Source organism: Triticum dicoccoides, chromosome 7A (genome assembly GCF_002162155.2).
Source record: "Triticum dicoccoides isolate Atlit2015 ecotype Zavitan chromosome 7A, WEW_v2.0, whole genome shotgun sequence".
Lineage (NCBI taxonomy): Eukaryota > Viridiplantae > Streptophyta > Magnoliopsida > Poales > Poaceae > Triticum > Triticum dicoccoides.
The window spans coordinates 563,102,595-563,123,854 of NC_041392.1; the positions used below are offsets into that span (position 1 = coordinate 563,102,595).

At 45.9% G+C, this 21,260-nt stretch overlaps 1 protein-coding gene and 1 pseudogene across 1 annotated transcript; one reads left to right on the plus strand and one right to left on the minus strand.

Annotated features, from left to right (window-relative positions):
• LOC119333623 overlaps nucleotides 1-11,296 on the plus strand; it is a 66,265-nt pseudogene extending 54,969 nt beyond the window's left edge.
• A 2,140-nt stretch (nucleotides 11,297-13,436) lies between these two features.
• Nucleotides 13,437-20,525, minus strand: LOC119330855 (CBL-interacting protein kinase 24-like). The gene is made up of 14 exons (XM_037603988.1): nucleotides 20,153-20,525; nucleotides 19,718-19,780; nucleotides 19,518-19,589; nucleotides 17,566-17,673; nucleotides 17,396-17,470; nucleotides 17,264-17,311; nucleotides 16,560-16,685; nucleotides 16,342-16,431; nucleotides 15,919-16,041; nucleotides 15,698-15,817; nucleotides 14,785-14,901; nucleotides 14,628-14,684; nucleotides 14,466-14,540; nucleotides 13,437-14,024 (listed from the first exon to the last, which is right to left on the minus strand). Exons 1-14 carry the CDS (start codon nucleotides 20,321-20,323, stop codon nucleotides 13,929-13,931), a joined length of 1,341 nt encoding a protein of 446 aa, XP_037459885.1. The 5' UTR covers nucleotides 20,324-20,525; the 3' UTR covers nucleotides 13,437-13,928.
• Nucleotides 20,526-21,260: the final 735 nt, after the last annotated feature.

Consider the following 21,260-nt stretch of genomic DNA (forward strand, 5'->3'; position numbering starts at 1 on the left):
TATTGCCTCTAGGGAATATTTCCTTCACATCTTATGTGCTCCATGGCGTTCAAAACGTTTTTGAAGTCCCGGTTCTAAGCCGTAAAGCATGGTGCACTAAACTATCAAGTAGTCATCATACCGAGCTTGTCAAACGTTCATAACGTCTACATCTGCTCCCGCAATAGGTCTGTCACCTAGCGATGCATCAAGGACATAATTCTTCTATGCAAGAATGAGGATAATCCTCAGATCACGGACCTAGTCTGCATCATTGCTACTATCATCTTTCAACATAGTTTTTCTCTAGGAACATATCAAAAATAGATGGGGAGCTACATCGCGAGCTGTTGATCTACAACATAGTTATGCAAATACTACCAGGACTAAGTTCATGATAAATAAAAGTTCAATTGATCATATTACTTAAGAACTCCCACTTAGATAGACATCCCTCTAGTCATCTAAATGATCATGTGATCCAAATCAACTAAACCATGTCCGATCATCACATGAGATGGAGTAGTTTTCAATGGTGAACATCACTATGTTGATCATATCTACTATATGATTCACGCTCGACCTCTCGGTCTCCAGTGTTCCAAGGCCATATCTGCATATGCTAGGCTCGTCAAGTTTAACCCGAGTATTCTGCGTGTGCAAAACTAGCTTGCACCTGTTGTATGTGAACGTAGAGTTTATCACACCCGATCATCACGTGGTGTCTCGGCATGAAGAACTGTCGCAACGATGCATCTCAGGGAGAACACTTATACCTTGAAATTTAGTGAGGGATCATCTTATAATGCTACCGACGTACTAAGCAAAATGAGATGAATAAAAGATAAACATCACATGCAATCAAAATATGTGACATGATATGGCCATCATCATCTTGTGCATTTGATCTTCATCTCCAAAGTACCGTCATGATCTCCATCATCACCGGCATGACACCATGATCTCCATCATCTTGATCTCTATCAACGTGTCGTCACATGGTCGTCTCGCCAACTATTTCTTTTGCAACTATTGCTATGTATAGTGATAAAGTAAAGCAATTATATGGCGCTTGCATCTTATGCAATAAAGAGACAACCATAAGGCTCCTGCCAGTTGCCGGTAACTTCAACAAAACATGATCATCTCATACAACAAATTATATCTCATCACGTCTTGACCATATCATATCACAACATCCCTGCAAAAACAAGTTAGATGTCCTCTACTTTGTTGTTGCAAGTTTTACGTGGCTGCTACGAGCTGAGAAAGAACCATTCTTACCTACGCATCAGAAAACCACAACGCGGTATGGTGATTGCTTTTTGATCTTCAGAAAGAACCCTGTTCATTGAATCCGATTCAACTAAAGTTGGAGAAACTGTCACCCACCAGCCACCTGTGTACGAAGTACGTCGGTAGAACCAGTCTCGTGTAAGCGTACGTGTAATATCGATCTAAGCCGCTTCATCCAACAATACTGCTGAATCAAGAATCAACTAGTGACAGCAAGCAATATTTATATACCCACGCTCACAACTCCTTTGTGTTCTACTCGTGCATATAACATCTACGCATAGAACTGGCTCAGATGCCACTGTTGGGGAACGTAGTAATTTCAAAAATTTCCTACGCACACGCAAGATCATGGTGATGCATAGCTACAAGAGGGGAGAGTGTTGTCTACGAACCCTCGTAGACCGTAAGCGGAAGCATTATGACAACGCGGTTGATGTAGTCGTACGTCTTCACGATCGACCGATCCTAGTACCGAAAGTATGGCACCTCCGCGATCTGCACATGTTCGGCTCGGTGACATCCCATGAACTCTCGATCCAGCTGAGTGTCAAGGGAGAGCTTTGTCAGCACGACAGCGTGATGACGGTGATGATGGTGCTACCGTCACAGGGCCGTCGCCTAAGCACTACGATGATATGACTGAGGTGGATTATGGTGGAGGGGGCACCGCACACGGCTAAGGGATCAATGATCAACTTGTGTATCTATGGGTGCCCCCTGGCCACGTATATAAATGATGGAGGGAGGAGGAGGCCGGCCCTCATAGTGCGCGCCCAAAGTGTGGAGTCCTACTAGGACTCCCTAGTCCTAGTAGGATTCCACCTCCCATATGGAATAGGAAAAAGGGAAGGGAGAAGGAGAGGGAAGGAAGGGGGCGCCCCCTTTCCCTAGTCCAATTCGGACCAGTCCGTGGGGAAGGGGCGCGGCCACCCTTGAGGCCTTTCTCTCCTTTCCTGTATGGCCCATTAAGACCCAATACGAATTCCCGTAACCCTCTGGTACTCCGAAAAATAACCGAATCACTCAGAACCTTTCCGATGTCCGAATATAGCCTTCCAATATATCGATCCTTATGTCTCGACCATTTCGAGACTCCTCGTTATGTCCCCGATCTCATCCGGGACTCCAAACTACCTTCGGTACATCAAAACACATAAACTCATAATACCGATCGTCATCGAACGTTAAGCGTGCAGACCCTACGGGTTCGAGAACTATGTAGACATGACCGAGACACATCTCCGGTCAATTACCAATAGCGGAACCTGGCTGTTTATATTGGCTCCCACATATTCTACGAAGATCTTTATCGGTTAAACCGCATAACGATATACGTTGTTCCCTTTGTCATCGGTATGTTACTTGCCCAAGATTCGATCGTCTGTATCTCAATACCTAGTTCAATCTCGTTACCGGCAAGTCTCTTTACTCGTTCCGTAATGCATCATCCTGCAACTAACTCATTAATCACATTGCTTGCAAGGCTTATATTGATGTGCATTACCGAGAGGGCCCAGAGATACCTCTCCGACAATCGGAGTGACAAATCCTAATCTCGATCTATGCCAACTCAACAAACACCATCAGAGACACCTGTAGAGCACCTTTATAATCACCCAGTTACATTGTGACGTTTGGTAGCACACAAAGTGTTCCTCCGGTATTCGGGAGTTGCATAATCTCATAGTCTGAGGAACATGTATAAGTCATGAAGAAAGCAGTAGCATTGAAACTGTAACGATCATAATGCTAAGCTAACGAATGGGTCTTGTCCATCACATCATTCTCCTAATGATGTGATCCCGCTCGTCAAATGACAACACATGTCTATGGTTAGGAAACATAACCATCTTTGATAAACGAACTAGTCAAGTAGAGGCATACTAGGGACACTTTGTTTGTCTATGTATTCACACATGTACTAAGTTTCCGGTTAATACAATTCTAGCATGAATAATAAACATTTATCATGATATAAGAAAATATAAATAACAACTTTATTATTGCCTCTAGGGCATATTTCCTTCACTGCGTGCGTTTGAACCAGATGTGTGCCGACGCTGGGCTGGAGCTCGTTGCGCCGAGTTTGAGGCCGGGGTGGACTGGGTATGAGGCCCAATTCGTTACCCAGAGGCCATACGCGAGCACCATGGCCCATGGGCCTTTGCATGTGCCGGTGTTGGACTCTGTGTCCTCCCATGCACGTACTACAATCGCGATCAACAAGATCGCTAGGCCGGGGTTTGCTAAACTGCTTCAGCGTCGCGCTAAGAGGATCCCTCTGCTTTGATCGTTCGCATCGGTGATCATGGCGGGTCGTGGGAGGGGATTGCCGCCGCCGCACAAACCTGCGCCCCCATCGCAAAAGCCGCCGCCTCCGACGTCGAAGCCTTCCCCGCCACCGCCGGCCAGGGTCGCGCCTCCGCCCAAGGCTGCACCGCCCCTGGCCAAGGCCGCGCCGCCACCCGCTAGGACTGGCCCGTCTCCGTCCGGGCTTCCTTAGCACCGGTCGCCTCAGCCTCCGCAGCATGTCCAGCAGCAGCAACATCAAGTGCAACAGCAGCAGGTGGTGCGGGACGGCCGACCAAGGGCACCGGACGCGGCTTATCCTACGAGAGGTCGAGGGGCTGACCCTGCCACAGTTGCTGGTGGCGGGTATGCTGGCCGGGATCCTCAGCGTGGGTGTTGGGGCGATGATGGGTACGGTGTCTACGGGGAAGGCCAACATCGTGGTTCCTCGTCGACGGGAGGCGGACGTGGGTATGCTTGGCAGAGTGATGGGACCGCAGAAAAACCTTTTTACGGTCCCCCTGGAGGCTTTGTTGAGGGAGTATCTGGCCCAGATTACCGGTAGAAAGGCGGCTATAGAGGTCATCGTGGTGGTCGCGGTGGTCGGAACCGTTATCGCCAACCTCCACCGCCTGTCGTTGTGGAGCCGACGGTGTCCTCGGAGGTGGTTGTTTCTGGACAGACGCCAGATTTGTCTGGACAGGTTATGGAGGCAGTGATGGCACTGGCTAACGTTGACGTACTTGTGACTGAGCCTGTGCCTACAGGAGCAGCCGGTGCCGCCAACAAGTCTGATGCGGATAAAGCTTCCAAGTGGGCTCAAAAAAAGGAAAAGATGTTGTGCTACCGTTGTGGAGAGGGGGCACTTTATTGTTGAGTGCGTAACTGAGTTATGTGATACATGTCTCAAGCCAGCGCATGACACGGGGGAGTGCCCAATTCTACGTGATCAGTTGACGAGTATTACCATCTATGGAGTCTATTGTGCTGAGCTAATGTTCTTTGAGTCTTCTAGCGCGAGGGAGATACCAGAGGATCCCCTGAGCACAACCACGGGGATTGTAAAGGTCACGAAGGGTGATGTGTCTGAGGCGCAGATTATTCACAGGCTCAGTGAGTTAGCTCCAAGTGATTTTCAGTGGGAGCTCTCTCCTCTCGAGGCCAACTCGTATAAGGCTGATTTCCCTACAACAGAGGACTTGGAGCGTCTTCTGAGCTTTGGGTTGTGTAGAGTTCCTGGCACACAGTGCATCCTTGGGTTCCATGAGTGGAAGAGAGTTGAGCCGCAGGGCAAGCCCCTCACTCAGGTTTGGTTGCGATTCTTAGGTGCTCCATCCAAGCCGCTTCAGGATGCTCGGGTTGCTGCTAGCTTGGGGATTCTGGTCGGGAAAACTGAGAAGGTGGACATGGCCTTCACCCGAGCTAATGGGGTGGCCTGACTGTTGGTGAGTGTTCTCGATATCGAGTTCATGCCTAACGTGGTTAAGTGGACTTATAGGGGTCAGGTATTTAACCTTGAGATCGAGTTTGAGGATACAGATCTTTTTGCTGAGGCTTTGGCTGGGACGGATGTGGATATGCATGATAGGAATGATGGATCAGGTCACACGGAAGCGCGAAGGGATGATGTTGGGCATGAGTCATCCAACGGCCCGAGTGCTACATCACAGACGCCTGGGACTGGGGCTGCTTCTTCGGCTACGGTGCAGATGAACACTCTGAGATTCGGTTCGTTCAAGCCAGCTTCTACTCCTCCTAGGTTATGGAGCGGTCGAGTGGAGTCTGATAGCATGCTAGAGTGCACGCTTCCTCCCTTGGATTTTCTTGTGGCTGATGGTCCTGTTGATGGGAGCATGGAGACGTCTGCTCCTCTGATGACGTTGGTCGAGGGGGGAGGACCGTGGGCAGGTGGCCCCTCGCTCCCCTTCTCCATTCACGTCGATCGAGGGGGGAGGATCATGGGTAGGTGGCCCCTCGTCCCCCTTCTCATTCTGATGATTTGCCACAGATGAGGACTACGGCGAAGGTGTCTATGGTGTCGATCGGCGACATGAACGCTTTGGGTGGGGGCCTGGGCAGGAGGCCTCGACCCCCTCCTCTCCTGCAGTGGTAGGGCGAGGGACGCGGCAGGAGGCCTCGGTTCCTTTCTCTCCTGCAGTTATCAGGGCGGCCGCGCCTGCGGCGTCTGCTGGGGGGCGTGGGCAGGTGGCCCAGAGCTCTCCTCCCCCGCAGTCGCCGGTGCCGGTGCCTGCGTCTCTTAGCGCCTCTCTGGGTGATATAGCCTGGCCACGCGTTGGGGGTGGGGCTGGAGGCCTCGTCTCTAACAGGGCCACTCGGGAGGAGGTCATCGCGTTTGGAGGCATCCCGGATCCTGTTTCTGAGGGGCGGCGGATGAGCTCCCGTCTCCAGGACCAGCCGGATGTTGATGACATGCAGTTGAGGTGCGCCAAGAGGGCGGCCAAGCTTCGTGATATTGAGGTCACTATTGGTATGTCGGTCAACACTTCCAACTCCATTCTGCATTTTTCTAATGATGAAATTATCTATAATGCAAATCAGTTAGGAGTTTCACTAGGTAGTAATGATGGTGAAATATCTAATTCTGTTAATGATCTCCTGGATCTTGAAGCGGATCGTGCTTTAGATATGATTTGCAACTTAGCAGCTGTTAAACCTATGAATGATTCCGATATTGATGCATTGGGAGTCAGGGTGTTAGATACTCTCTGTGCAGATATTGACCCATCCCTTCCTAAGACTGAAGAGGATGAGGACTCTATACCTCTTGGAGATGGTGAACCCATCGAGGATCAGAGTGTTAGGTCCATCGAACCTGGTTATGAGGATCGGGTGGAGGATCATGACAGACCTAAGCGTAAGTGGAAGCGCAAGATTTATCCAGCTTTGGCTGTGCGTAGAAGTGCTAGGATCCGTACAACCAAAAAATTCATGATGAGTTATGAGAGGATTTTTTTGGAATAGTAGAGGTCGGAGAGACTTGGCTAAAAGAAGATTTCTAGCAGATGCTTCTATTGACCATAGGTTGGATTGTATCGCCCTGTCTGAAACAGGCAGGGGTAATTTTTCCGCACAATTCCTAAATACATTATCGGGAGGTGTCGAGTTTTATTGGCATTGCCTACCCTCGAGAGGAAGATTGGGCGGCATTTTACTTGGGGTTAGATGCGAGACTTTGGAAGTCCGTAGTGTGGTTATGGGAGATTTCGCCATCAAGTTTCGGGTCAGATCGAAGACCGATGGGTCCAATTGGGCATTGGTGGCGGTATATGGGGCCGCACAGCCAGAACTCAAACCAGATTTTTTTGGCAGATCTGGTTCGTATTTGCGGGTCCGAGCAGCTTCCAATCTTAGTTGGGGTGACTTCAATATTATTAGACGGAGAGACGAAAAGAACAATGATAATTTTCACGGCAGGTGGTCGTTCATGTTTAATACCATTATTGAAAGCTTGGATCTGAGAGAGATAGAGCTTTCTGGTAGAAAATTCACATGGGCTAATACCTTGCCAACCTCTATGTTTGAGAAGCTAGATCGTGTCCTCGCGAGTGTTGACTGGGAACCGAAGTTTCCTCTGGTAACAGTCCAGGCGTTACCACGCGGAATCTCAGACCACACCCCTTTACTGATTGACTCTGGTGAGGCAACGCATGTGGGGAATAAAAATACTTTCTCTTTCGAATTAGCGTGGTTTGAGAGAGAAGGTTTCTTCGACCTAATAGACCAGGAATGGGCTAAAGAGATAGGAGGGAGGACCTCTATTGAGAGATGGCAGAATAAGATAAGACATTTGAGAAGTTTCTTGTGTGGATGGGCTAAGCATCTTAGTGGGATTTATAAGGTTGAAAAGGAAAGACTCCTTACTCTTATTCAGGCCTTAGATGTAAAAGCCGAGTCCACAATCCTAGAATCCACAGAACTTCATGCTAAAGTAGATGCGGAGATGAGATTGAAAGAACTCCTGCGAGAAGAGGAATTGAAGTGGGCATTGCGGGCTAAGGTTCGCAAAGTTGTCCAAGGGGACACCAATACTCAATTCTTTCATATGATAGCTAACGGCAAGCATAGAAAGAAAAGAATATTTCAGCTTGAGCAAGATGAGGGATGATCTTAGGGCAGGAAAACCTAAAATTATACATTACCAACTACTATAAGCAGTTTTTTGGGCCGCCGGAGGATAATTTTGTGTCCCTGTATGAGTCAAGGATTGAGGATGTCCCTCAACTAGCTGCGGATGAGAATGAAATTTTGACTGCACCGTTCTCGGAGAAAGAGGTGTTTGAAGCTATTTCTCAGATAAAGAACAATGAAGCTCCGGGGCCAGATGGATTCCCAGCGGAGTTTTATAAAAAATATGCTGGCATATTATTAAGGGGGATTTGCTACCGATGTTCCATGATTTATTCTCTGGACAGCTTCCGTTGTTTCATCTAAATTTTAGAACTATTACTTTGCTTCCTAAGAAAACAGAGGCCGTGCGAATTGAGCAGTTCAGGCCGATCTGCCTTCTTAATGTAAGTTTCAAAATCTTCACCAAGGTTGGGACAAATAGACTCACGCAGATTGCGCACTTTGGTGCAGCCATCCCAAACTGCTTTCATGCCGGACACAAACATCCTAGAAGGGGTTGTGGTCCTTCATGAAACACTCCATAAAATTCATACGAAAAAACTAGATGGGGTTGTTTTCAGAGTGGATTTTGAAAAGGCGTACGACAAAGTCAAATGGCCATTTCTTCAACAGGCCTTGCGTATGAAAGGTTTTGATCAAGCCTGGAGACAATAGGTAGAGTCTTTCACGCAAAAATGGAGTGTTGGAATTAGAGTAAATGATGACATTGGTCACTATTTTCAAACACATAAAGGCATGAGACAAGGAGATTCGATGTCACCTATTATGTTCAACATTGTGGTTGACATGTTGACGATTCTAATAGGAAGGGCCAAGGATGTTGGTCAAGTAGGGAGGCTAGTACCTCATCTAGTTGATGAAGGTGTATCTGTCCTACAGTATGCCGATGATACTATCATCTTTATGGAGCATGACTTGGCTAAAGCGAGAAACATGAAGCTGGTGTTATGCTTATTTGAACAATTGATCGGATTAAAGATTAATTTCCACAAAAGCGAATTGTTCTGTTTTGGAAGAGCCAATGAGGAACAAGAGGCATATAAGCAATTGTTCGGATGTGAATTGGGGGCTTTACCTTTCACTTATTTGGGTATACCAATTCACCATCGTAAGCTAACAAACAGAGAATAGAAGAACATTGAGGATCGTTTTGAGAAGAAACTGGGATGCTGGCAGGGCAAACTGATGTCATATGGAGGCCGTTTAATTCTCATTAGTTCGGTTCTCACAAGCATGCCCATGTTTCTTCCGTCTTTTTTCGAGGTTCCAGTTGGAGTTCGGAAAAGACTTGATTTCTATCACTCCCGCTTCTTCTGGCAAAGTGATGACCTCAAGAGGAAGTATAGACTCACTAAATGGGAAATTATTTGTCGACCGAAGGACCAAGGGGGTCTCGGTATCGAAAATCTTGAGGTGAAGAACAAATGTCTTCTCAGCAAGTGGGTGTATAAGCTATCTAGTGAGACCGGGGCTACATGGGCACAGATTCTGCGTAATAAGTACCTTCATTCCAAAACTTTATCCCAGGTGACAGTGAGGCCGATGGATTCGCCTTTCTAGAAAGGACTGATGAGAGTTAAATCAGTCTTTTTTAATTGGACGAAGTTTGTTATTGGGAACGATACTTATACGAGATTCTGGGAGGATACATGGCTAGGGGATACGCCCCTCGCGCTTCAATATCCTTCTCTCTATAGCATTGTTCAACGGAGAGATGCAACCATTGAGACAGTATGTCAATCCACGCCTCTTAATATTCACTTCAGGAGAGCGCTAGCCGGAAACCGTTGGGAAGCTTGGCTCCATCTTGTGAGAAGATTGATAGATGTTCAACTAACTCAACGACCCGATCAGTTGTGTTGGAAGCTAACTAGAAATGGAGAGTTTACGGTTAAATCCATGTATTTGGATGTTATTAATTCTAGCTCTATTCCTAATTCGAAACATGTTTGGCATGTCAAAGTTCCCTTGAAAATTAAAGTGTTTATGTGGTTTGTACACAAACAAGTCATTTTAACTAAGGATAACTTGATAAAACGCAACTGGAATGGATCCACTAGATGTAGCTTTTGTGATCGGGATGAATTCATCAAACACCTCTTTCTTGATTGCCCCTTGCAAAAATTCTTTGGCAGTCTGTGCACATAGCCTTTAATATTACTCCTCCGAATAATATCAACACGTTATTTGGGACGTGGCTTGATGGGTTGAGCTCCAAACAGCGAGACACATTCGCGTAGGAGTATGTGCTTTACTATGGGCTATCTGGAATTGCAGAAATGATTTGGTCTTTAACAGAACAACAAATACTCATTTTTTGCAGGTTATCTTCCGAGCCACTGCGTTGATCCGTATGTGGTCGCTACTCACTCCGACGGAGGCCAGAGAGCGTTTGGTTACTGAATCTGTCCAATGGAAGATGATAGCACGGGATATTTTCAACCAGTTTGGATGGCAGTCATGTAATAGGATAGGCAATTAGTTTTCCTATCTTTATCTTGCTAGCCGGTTGTGGTTTTATTTTTGTTCTTTTGCTCTTTGTGAGCATTTTTTGTACTTTATTGAGACTTTAAGACTATCGTCGAACTATTTTGCTTGGTAATAAAGGTGGCCGTATGCATCGTTCTGATGCAGAGGCCGGGGATACCCCCTTTTCGAAAAAATGTATAGATTTCTTGTTCGAGTGTTCACTTTTTTTATTCAGTTAACTAATTCAATGTGAGTTAAAAGAAACTTAGTAGCTCAATTGTCGATTTGTCTTGTGTGATGTAGGCAATGCAGCTTCATCCTGATGATGCAGTCTTGTTCTCAGACAGGAGCCTTTGTTGGCTTAACATGGGGAATGGAAGAAAGGCTTTGCTAGATGCTAATAAATGCAGAAAAATGCGGCCTCACTGGCCAAAAGCTTGTCAACGGCAGGGTGAAGCTCTGATGCTACTGAAGGTTACATAGAGGATATGGCTGGCTGCTTTCTCTTGGTATTGCAAATTGTTTATGATTGCTCCCTTGGTCTTTTATCATCAGGACTATGAGGGTGCAAGTGAACGGCTCTTGGATGGACTCAAATTGGACCCAGTGGACAGTGATATCGAGGATGCATTACGGTAAAACCCATCTGCCTCTTTGGTTACACTAATGCCTTTTAACGACTGGCTGCCCGTGTTTCAGCACATCTCAAGCACAGTATTAGTTAAATGTTGAACACTTACGTATGCTGTAAGTACATGCATGTGACCTTGTCATGAAACTGTTGGGAACTTGTGAAGATATCGACTATAGCTACGTTCTATTTTGTGCTTGTTAGGATTTCGGAATGCCACTTTATACTGTTATCAATGCCAATGCCATCTCTTGCCATACACCAACCTACCCTGACGTATAGTAACTCCGTAATCTGCCCTTGAGTAGTATTTGACTGATATTTAGAAAGAGGCATGCATGTCATATTCACTATCAATATATACTGTCGTGCAATGGCCAGACGTAACTATGCAATTTCAAATATCTGATACTTCTCCTTGGAATATCCAGGGAAGCTATGAAGTCGTTGAGGACGTCTCGGAGCACGAAAGCCAAGTGACTATTTGGGTGTTGCAGGGAAATCAGTTGAAGACTTGAAATGGCTCAGGAGTTTCTTCATTTGCGCAGAGACTGAATTCCTTTATTAGAGAGTAAAAGTAAAGCGACGTGTCTGATGGGAGTATTGTCTACCCCTTTGCAACAGCCGCGAGTCCAGATTGAAAGAAAGAAACGCAGGTGCGACAAGCACCTGTTGCCATCAACTCTCGAGTCTTCGTATCGTCTCATGTAGGTGTGTTTCGTGGCTCTGGCCGGTACTACTCCCTCCGTTCTCAAATACTTGTCTTTCTAGGCATTTTAAATGGACTCAACATACGGATGTATGTAGACATATTTTAAAGTGTAGATTCACTCATTTTGCGCCGTATGTAGTCATTTGTTGAAATTTCTAGAAAGACAAGTATTTAGGAACGGAGGGAGTAGTATGCTTCCTCTGACAGACTTCGTCCCTTCATTGTAGTGACGAAATTATCAGCCGTTTCTGAACTTCCAAGGATTTCCGCCTCCAGATTTTACTGAATGCTGATCAGCTGAAACTGTACAGTCCAGGCCGGCAACCGGAACCGAACAACTACAAAGTTTCGCTCTCGATTTTTTTCACTATCACGTTTCTTCTCTTTCAGTTACCGCTTGTACTTGTAGTACGCCATTTGAGTGGATGAAGAAATTAACGTACCAGCTCACTCTATTGATGTAGTGATCTAAAAGGTCTTGTATTTGTTTACAGAGGGAGTTACATAAAGAGAGTAGGCCGCAAGGTGTGTGCACACGCCATGACCAATAGATAATTGGAGATGTTGCAAAACACGTTGCCCATTTTGATTATAGGAAAGTCGTCGTCACATGTATGCCTCACTCCTTTTGTTGCTGTACCCGTTAAAATAATGACACTCGTTAAGAAAAACTTAGACGTAAAACAGGATATAAACATGTGTTTTTTTTAGAAAATGAGGAATCCCCCCGGCATCTGCATCTGGACGATGCATACGGCCAATTTATTAATTATTAATACAAGACCTTACAAAATCATACAACAGTAAGACCAAAGCCACCATCTTCGCAACCTCTGTCGCTACTCCTATCTAACTGATGAAGGGGCGCTGATGGTCTGGGCCTAATATCAAACAGACCTCATAATCAAACCTAACATCTAAGACCTGAGGTCCCACCCATGACGCCTGCCGGGTATGGGCACCCACCAGTCCGGCGTGCTCCTCAACCAGGACGCCTGCCGGATATGAGGCCGCCACAGCCACCTGCCACATATCCATCTTCAGAGTTGTGCTGTTGCATCGGCCTTGCCCGGTCTCGCTGCCGCCGACGCCAGACAGTGTCGACCTCCTGCGTGTGTCTGTCACCACATATCTGACGCCAAGCCTCCGCTGCTCCATGCCGCCAAGAGCCACCGCCAAGAATATGTAGAACGAAACACCGCTCCACCGAAAGGGAGGCAGCACACCCCCACCCCTCACCTGCAGACCCTTACATCCGATCCCAATGTCCTTGGTGTCGCCTCCAGGAAGGTTACGGTGCACGGGGCGCCGCCGACGCCCAATCTGCATCGGATCTTGGGCTTTCACCCGGACATGGGTCGGAGTGGAGAGATGGTGCCCTCAGCAGCGCCCCCAAGGAGGAAAGCGGCGCCAAAAAACGGCGTCGCCGCTGCCGGCCAGCCAAGGCGGCCAAGGTTTCTCCCGGACACCGATTTGCTCCACCAGAACACACCGAAGTTGGATCCAGCAAGATCCAAACCGAACCGGGGACTGGGAAGGGATGCATGAAAGAGAAGGGGGGCAATACCTCCAGATCTGGCACGCCTGCGGCTCGCCGTCCTCACGGCCAAACCCTCATGCATGTGTTTGTAAGAGGTATGGAAAACACCGGCTAGTTAGGCTGCTACCAAATCAAATCAAATCGAGGTACTGGCCTTTTTACAGCCATAATGAAATATGCCTCTTTGACAAAAAAAATAAAAACATTTGAGATATGCCTCTTCAGCCATAGATGTTTTCTTTTTCGCCTAACCCTTGTAAAAGAATGAACTGAGCCCGGGTAAATGGTATGCAATTTCCAGCATCAGGTAGATTCTTTTTCTTAACAGATCGTTCGCACGTCACCGGTTTTTCGGCGGCAGAATGATCAAACCTTCAGAAAACTCGGATCATGCTGCAGCCTTACAAGCATTTACAGGGTTTGGCATAAACACTCACAACCAGCTTTATTGGCTATATACTACTCCCTCTGTACCAAAATAGTTGTTGCTGGAGTAGCTAAAGTTCAGCACTCCAGCGACAACTATTTCGGTACAGAGGGAGTACACAATAATCTAATGGAAGTTCTATGTACCTGCTGCATACGGAGTGTACCCGCAGTTTGGCACGATGCAAACTATCTACACTAGTGATACTGTCAAACAAGTACGATGCAGCAGACTGCATTCTCTGATCTACTAGGGTTGACTCAAGTCACTCAGCTATGGTACATACAGTTACACTCACCGCAAAAGCAACTGGGATAAATGAAGAGCGTGTGGATCAGCAAGCGGTTCGCAAGAGATGCCGGATGCAGCAGTGAAGCTCCAGCCTGACACTTGGAAATCCTACTGGTGAAGGTGTACCCGCGGTAGCGCCGGGCTAGCAAGTAGTTGTCCTCAGAAATGCAGATTTTGCAGAAACCTCTATCGGTCTCCAGATTATGCTCTCAAGCTTGCTGCATAAGTTCTTGTAGAACTGCCATGAGTATAGCATAAAGTTAGCACGCACTGAGGACAGATAAGATGGCAGAGTGAAAAAATAACTCCCTTAAATTATTAGTAATTTGATTAAAAAAATAGCTCAAATTTTCCGAACTTTTCTATGATATCAAGAAGCTCTAACTCATAGCGATGGTTTTGATTTTGGACAAACTTAAAGCCTATGTTCCAACCACTAATGAGCATCCAACTTCTCATAGCATGAAATTTACAAGTGACTTATATTTTTCGTGGCAAATTTATGTTTGGTGAGTAATTAAAAACATCAAGTTTAGTGTATTTTACAACTAAAGACATTTTCCCTAACTATGACAGCTATCTGCTGATACTCATCAAGTTTCATAATCTTATGTTCCAACCACAACAGTGCCCCAAAAAATTCCAACAGGATACATGATGTGATGTGAAAATAACAAACCCTGTGGTATTCCAGAGAGTCACCAGCAACCTTTCGAACATCCACCATAAATAGAGAAGGAGCGACTTCAAATATCTGAAAATAATGCACTCGAAATCATGAGAATACATGTGAGATGCTGTTGCTGAACAAATTACAAAACTGAAGCGCTTGATAAATCACCTCTAGAACAACAGCAAATGGGCTCATTTTGTTTGATGATACTCCTTCAAGACGCAACTACAGTCCAGTTAACAATATGTGTCAATACATTATCAAGATTAACAAAAGATAAATATTTTCCTAGAGTTGTTCACTGAAGCAGTTTTCCCACAATTACCTTGTAATTCTGGGAATGCACCTTGAGACCCATGGAATCAGCAACAACTTCAATTGTAGCAGCTATAGTCTTTGCTGGTTTCCTTGAGACGAAGCGAGTTTGGCGTTTGACATACTCCTGTAAACAGAAAATCCATCATTGCGGCTTCTACAGCTACATGAATTGATGAATAGTTTACGCCACAAAAGATAGAAAAAGAGATGATATAAAATAATATGTCACTTATCCATGAGCATTGCAGTTATGCATAATTGTACATAGCAAACATTAAAGGAAGATAATAGAGAAATCCAAACAAAGGGTTCTCAAAAAAAATTCCAAACAAAGAGCAGTTTTAACATGGAGGTAAGAAGGCAAGAGTTACTTAGACCCGCTACTTAATGAAATCAATGGCTCAGATCTATTATATACTCTTAACTCTCATGTGAAAAGAGGAGGTAAGAGGGACAATGTTAAAATGTGCCATTCTGAATATATGGTTGAAGTGTTCAAATACTTTGGCAGTAAACAGCCGCGACATAAATACTATGGAAATTAGTATGAAATGTGGGACCAACAAGTGCTTAAATCTACATATACCATGCAGGTCCCAAATAACTGATAATACCAAGACCAATTGAAAACACAGAGCGGGTTCTTCCTTAAAGTATGTATAAAACAGCAATACTAAATACTGACAATGCTCTTCCTGTCAACTCTCAAGCCTAACATCACAGGAGTTGGGGGAACATTACAAGTTACCACCTGAGACCAAATGGCATAAGAAAGTGCTGCTAAAAACATTAATGAGGAAAAAAGCTGAACAGATCAAATCTCTACATAATCTTTACCCAGCAAAGCATTGAACTTATTGTGCTAATCATACTGCAAATAAACATTCAACCATGCTGACTAAAGAAACTAACGAAATTACCTGTTGTCTATCAAATAATGATGAAAGATTTAAACCTTGAGATAGGGTAATCATCTCAAAGGCATTCATCATAAGAGGACCACCGTCATTACGAGTAACTTGCTCAGATACATACTTGTCCTGAAGCAAGAAATATTAAAAGTTAACTTAGACCCTGAACAAGGAGAAAAATAAATATATAAAACATCACTATGCACCAAAACAATACTTTATCCACAAACCTCGATATTATCAAAAGCAGCCTGTACATCATCCAGACTGACGTTTTCATCTTCACCATGTCTAACGCCTACATAATTCTTGCTAAACCATGTGTCTGCCTTCATTTCTTTAATAGTCATACGCTGCAAAATAGTGTGAAAGCCTAAGAAACCATAGGCAGCAATTTAAAAATCTAGATAGATGAAATACTCCATGCTGCTGAACTAGATTTACAGGTTAGGTTCTAGTTAACAAATTTCTCACATATATGTATATGACATTTACTTAACATATGATAACACTGATATGAAAAATGGAGATAGTGACACTAACATAACTAATTGATGACCACAACTCTGGCAGCTTCAACTCAAATGATACTTCGTCGTAACTGCTAAATGTTGCTAGATGATGCAATGCCACAACCTCATGCCTGCACTTACAGTTTTTGGATTTGGATCAAGTATTCTCTGGATCAATGACTTGGCTCCTTGAGAGAACCAATCTGGGCATGAAAAGTGAGCTGCAGTTATCTTCGAATTTGACAAACAAACATGTTAGCTTGAAAATATGAGCAAAATCATCTTGTATCTATTAAATGTCAACAATTTGGGGAGAATAAGATCCATGAGGACCATCACACTGTTAAAGAAGCCAGTACCTTATCATACAAGGTTGGAAGATCATTTTCTTCAAAGGGAAGGTACCCAGCCATTAAAACGTAAAGAATGACACCACATGACCAAATATCTGCTGCAGATCCATCATAGCCACCATCGCTAAGCACCTAAACAGTGATCCAAGTTTAAGTCCTGAACATATATGTACTTAAAGCTCTAATTTCATATGCACAAATGGTCCAAGATGCCGACGCTGACATCTCCATAGACTACTTTAAAGTTTAGATAATTACAATAATTAATTATAGTATGAACATGGTAAACACGATGGGTAATGGCCATAAGTTAACTTCTGAAATACAGCTAAAAGTGAGGATTTGATCACCGAAAAGAACTAATAGACAAACTGACTGCAAGATAGGCAGAAGTGCAAATGATAGATACAAAAAATAACAGATGATGTTTCTTACAGTCTTATAGGCATCTTGTAATCTTAAATGATTTATATTAAAAACATAAAAAGGGAGAAGGACAGGATACAAAAATAACAGATGATGTTTCTTACAGTCTTATAGGCATCTTGTAATCTTAAATGATTTATATTAAAAACATAAAAAGGGAGAAGGACAGGAGTCATATTTCTGTACAAAATTTACAGGAAAAGGGAGGACATTCAGTAGAACGGAATTCAAAAGTCAATTTGTGTATAGGTTGTTTAGTTTTTGAAAAAAAAAACATTGCATACCTCAGGAGCAACATAATTCGGCGTGCCACATGTTGTGTGAAGAAAGCCCTAGAACCCCTCCAAAAATAGTAATCTTAATCAGCACACTGAAGTATAAGTATGGATTGTTAGAAAAGAAATCCCTGAACTCACGTTTTTGGACAGTGAGCTAAGTCCGAAATCAGAAACTTTTAAGTTCCCGCGTGAATCAAGAAGCAGGTTTTCAGGCTACAGAACGAGATTCAAATTGTCAAACATGAGAAAATGCAATTAGTCAATAACAGAACAGCAAGTGACACATGCACCTCTTATTTAGAACAGACCTTCAGATCTCTATGATAGACACCTTTACTATGGCAATAGTTAATGGCATCAATAAGCTGCTGGAAATACTTCCTAGCCTCATTTTCACGAAGCTTCCCTTGGCGGGCCTACAGATATTTGATATTGACAAAGGTTAATATTTGGATAAAAGACACAATAGTAATCAAGAAATACGTCTACACTCAGCACATAAACCGCAGAGATCCTGAAACATTTATATTATATTGATCCTATAACATTACTGTTTGGCAATGAATTTGTCACAACTCTCCAATAAATTGCATATAACCTCTGCATTTTTACTTGCTGTATTGTACAAGCATCTTCCACATACACAAATACATATGCAGGAAAGTTTCCTTCTATTGGCTGTTGGGAGCATATAAGGGCTTTATCCAGCATTTAAGTTAACGCTTACTAAGCAGCAAGTTTCTGATATATGTGGCACCATCAGGATCAACATATGGTTTGCCTCGGTTTAAGCAGGGCCGGGGATCTTCATAACTCTAAGAGCATCTCCAACAGGTGCGGCAAAAGGCGCGCCCGCGCGGTAAAATTTGGTTTTAGCGCGCGCCGGCTGGTTCCGTGCGCTCCAGTGGTGGCGGGAACTTACCGCGCGCGGGAGAAAGCGGCACGCGGCGCGGTAGATTTGGCGCGCCGCTTCGCGCGCGCCTATAAAATGCCGCGCTCGCCACGCGCACAGACACAGCCACGCGCCCTCCCCTCGCAACCTCGCCGCTTTGCCCCCTCGCCGCTTCGCCGCTTTCCGCGTCACCATCGCGCCACCATGCCGCCGCGCCGCCGGGGTTCTTCGGGCTACCGCGGCGTCCGCGAGCGCCCCAACGGCTGGTACTCCGCCGAGATCCGGTCCGGCGACGTCCGGCTCGGCCTCAGGTTGTTCCGGAGCGCGTACGAGGCGGCCCGCGCGTACGACGCGGCGGCGTGGCGCTTGGATAGGCCCCGGTCGCAGATGAACTTTCGGGACGTCTTCACGCGCGAGCAGGCGCAGCGCGTCGCCCCTCCGCCGCGTCTCATCACTGACATGGACCGTGCCGACCACGCTCGGCGCTGCCGCCGCCTCCTCATCGCCGAGGAGGACGAGCGAGCCATGGCGGAGTGGCGCCGTCGCCACCCGGAGGACGTCGCCGACGAGCGTGCCTACTGGGCGGAGAGGACGGCAAGGCGCCGCGCGGAGCGGGCGGACCGGCGTCGGTGGAAGGCATTGGCGAATGCGCAGTGCGATATCGTTGAAGCAGGTGGGAGGTCGATCTTCACGTCAGACGATGAACGTTGGGACGACATATGGCTCGATACCTCGGACAACACCGACGAGGATGGTGATGATGGTAGCGACTTGGAGTAGTTTCTATCTATGTATGCCGTAGTAGTTTCTATCTAGTTGCACCGTAGTTCTATCTATCTATGCTTTCGAACTATCTATCTAGTTGCACCGATGTAAAATACCTTTGTATCGTTTTTTATCTATGCAATTTATCGTTTTTTATTATCTTAATATTTATCTATGCTTCCGAAAATGTTGTAAAAATGAGCGCACGTGCTGCATTTTTGCGCGCTGCTAGAGCGGCGTGCGCGCTGCATCTTAGCGCGGCTGCTGGAGTCAGCGCTGCTCGCCGCGCCAAATCAGGCGATGGGCGCGCGGCAAAGCTGTTTTTTGCGCGCGGCGCGTTCGGCGCCTGTTGGAGATGCTCTAAGAACATAAACGTAAATGAATTGTGTGTACATGGTTTGCAATAAAGCTGAAGTTGGTCAACTAGTAATCACAAAATATGATCACCATATAGATCTGTTAAAAGTGCACTATGAGTAATTAAGTACGATGTAATTTTTATTATTTCTGGTATTCATTGTACTGCCATGATTGAAGATGAATAGATAGTCAGTTTTCTCGCAAAAAGAAAAGTACTCAACATGTAGACCACAGGTTTCGTACTATTTTATCGAACAGCTCGCCTCCGGTGATAAGCTCCATGATTATGTATATCTTTGTCTGTCCAGCTAGAACCTACAACATGGTCAAAATGCTAGTAATGAAAATCTAAACTGGTAAGACAGAAGGATAAAATAAGTAACAGAACAATTTTAGCAAGGCAAATTTGTATAGAGAAAATAGAAAGCAGACGCCCGTATTACCTCGTTTAGCCTGATGATGTTGGGGTGTCTTACAATCTTCATTATTGATATCTCCTTTTTTATCTGTCAAGAAGCATGAGACGTAAGCTCACATTGAAATGAAGGTGTAAACTTTCCTGAAGCAGATCCTTGATGCAAATCTAGTAAAGAAGACTGTTTCTTCGGAGAGAAATTTGAAGTGGTCGCTGTTAGCTACTCCTATTTATTAACTCTGATGACAGCTACTGCGCACAACTTGTTCGTGCTACTCTGTGATACGTGCTGTTCTGCTTCTGCGGGCATATTCCACCCGCACCGGAACTCCCGACCTTTTTCCTCGCCCAAAAGCGCACGGAATATACAACGAATCATCCAAATTGGTACTAAATTGCTTGCTTGGATCAAAGCTGAGACGGGGAGGGGAAGGGGGGAGCAGGAGGAGTTTGATCTGGATACCTGTTGCAGCATCCGGTTGTTGAGGATGGTGGCCTTGTCGAGCACCTTCATGGCGACGGGGGCGCCCGTGTCGGCGTCGACCGCGAACTTCACCTTGGCGAACGACCCCTGCCCGATGGTCCGCCCCACCTCGTACCGCCCAACAAGCTTCTTCCTGGCCGCGCCCGCCATTTCCCTGGAGCCCCTCAAAGCTCCCGGCCTCGCGCCACGCTGCCGGGCTCGGCCCCCCTCGGCCGTCGGTCGGGTTTGGAGAGAGCGCGCGCTCCGCTACGCTGCGCCGGCCGTGCGTGCGAGGGAGTGAGTGTGATTCGGGTTCGGTGGTGCGCGCGCGCCGCAACCGCGATGCGATGGTTTTTATGGGAGGACGCGAGCGCGGGGATGGATAAAACGTCGGAGTGCCGCCGTCCGTGGTTCAGCTTTTTAACCTTTTCTTTTGCCAGATCTCAGTCGATTGAGTCACTGAGATTTAATCAAATCTCAGCAAGTGACATAACATGATAGAGAGAAAAAGAAAAGGCTGAAAAGAAAATTTTTGCATGGATCTAAAATGAGGTAATAGCACCAGGAGTCTCACAACTTGTTCTGAATGTGATGATTTGGTCCCAATCTTGCAAAAGACAACTATTGAGTCACACAACTTGCACCCAATGTGCAAATCGGGTTCCAGCCAATCGTAGCACGACAAGTGGCGCCTAGTCAGCACAGCCGGTCAGCCCAGCACTTCTTGCATTTACCCCCCTGGACTTAGCACTAATCAACCCGCACTACACCGCACTTTTCACCTGAATTTATTGGTTCTCCCTCCCCTGGCCCAATCATTCGTCGCTCTCTCCCCCCTGTCCGTGACCGGCCGACAGGCCGTGCTGGCTGCGCTCGCGTGAGCTATGGCGTCGTGGCCGGACGGACGGCGGCGAGCTGGACGGTGGCAGCAGCAGCACGCAGTACCTGCAACAGTGTGCTCAACTGCTCATGCTCTGCCAGAGGAGAAGAGAACAGAGGAGCCACTGTGCCGTGCACTGTGGCCACTGTAACCAGAACCAAGAGTCCGTCCACTCCATTCCAGGACAAGCCTAACAGGAAGAAGAAACTGTTGTTAGGGCATGCATAA

Bases quoted from the DNA above. Each gene is read 5' to 3' on its own strand.
- LOC119330855 (XM_037603988.1), bottom strand. From the start codon at position 20,323: ATGGCGGGCGCGGCCAGGAAGAAGCTTGTTGGGCGGTACGAGGTGGGG. The intron at 16,042-16,341 runs GTAAGTGCAGGC...ACTATTTTGCAG, and splicing joins TTGATCCAAATCCAAAAACT to CGTATGACTATTAAAGAAAT. The intron at 14,685-14,784 runs GTAATTGTGGGA...ACTGGACTGTAG, and splicing joins TGCATTCCCAGAATTACAAG to TTGCGTCTTGAAGGAGTATC.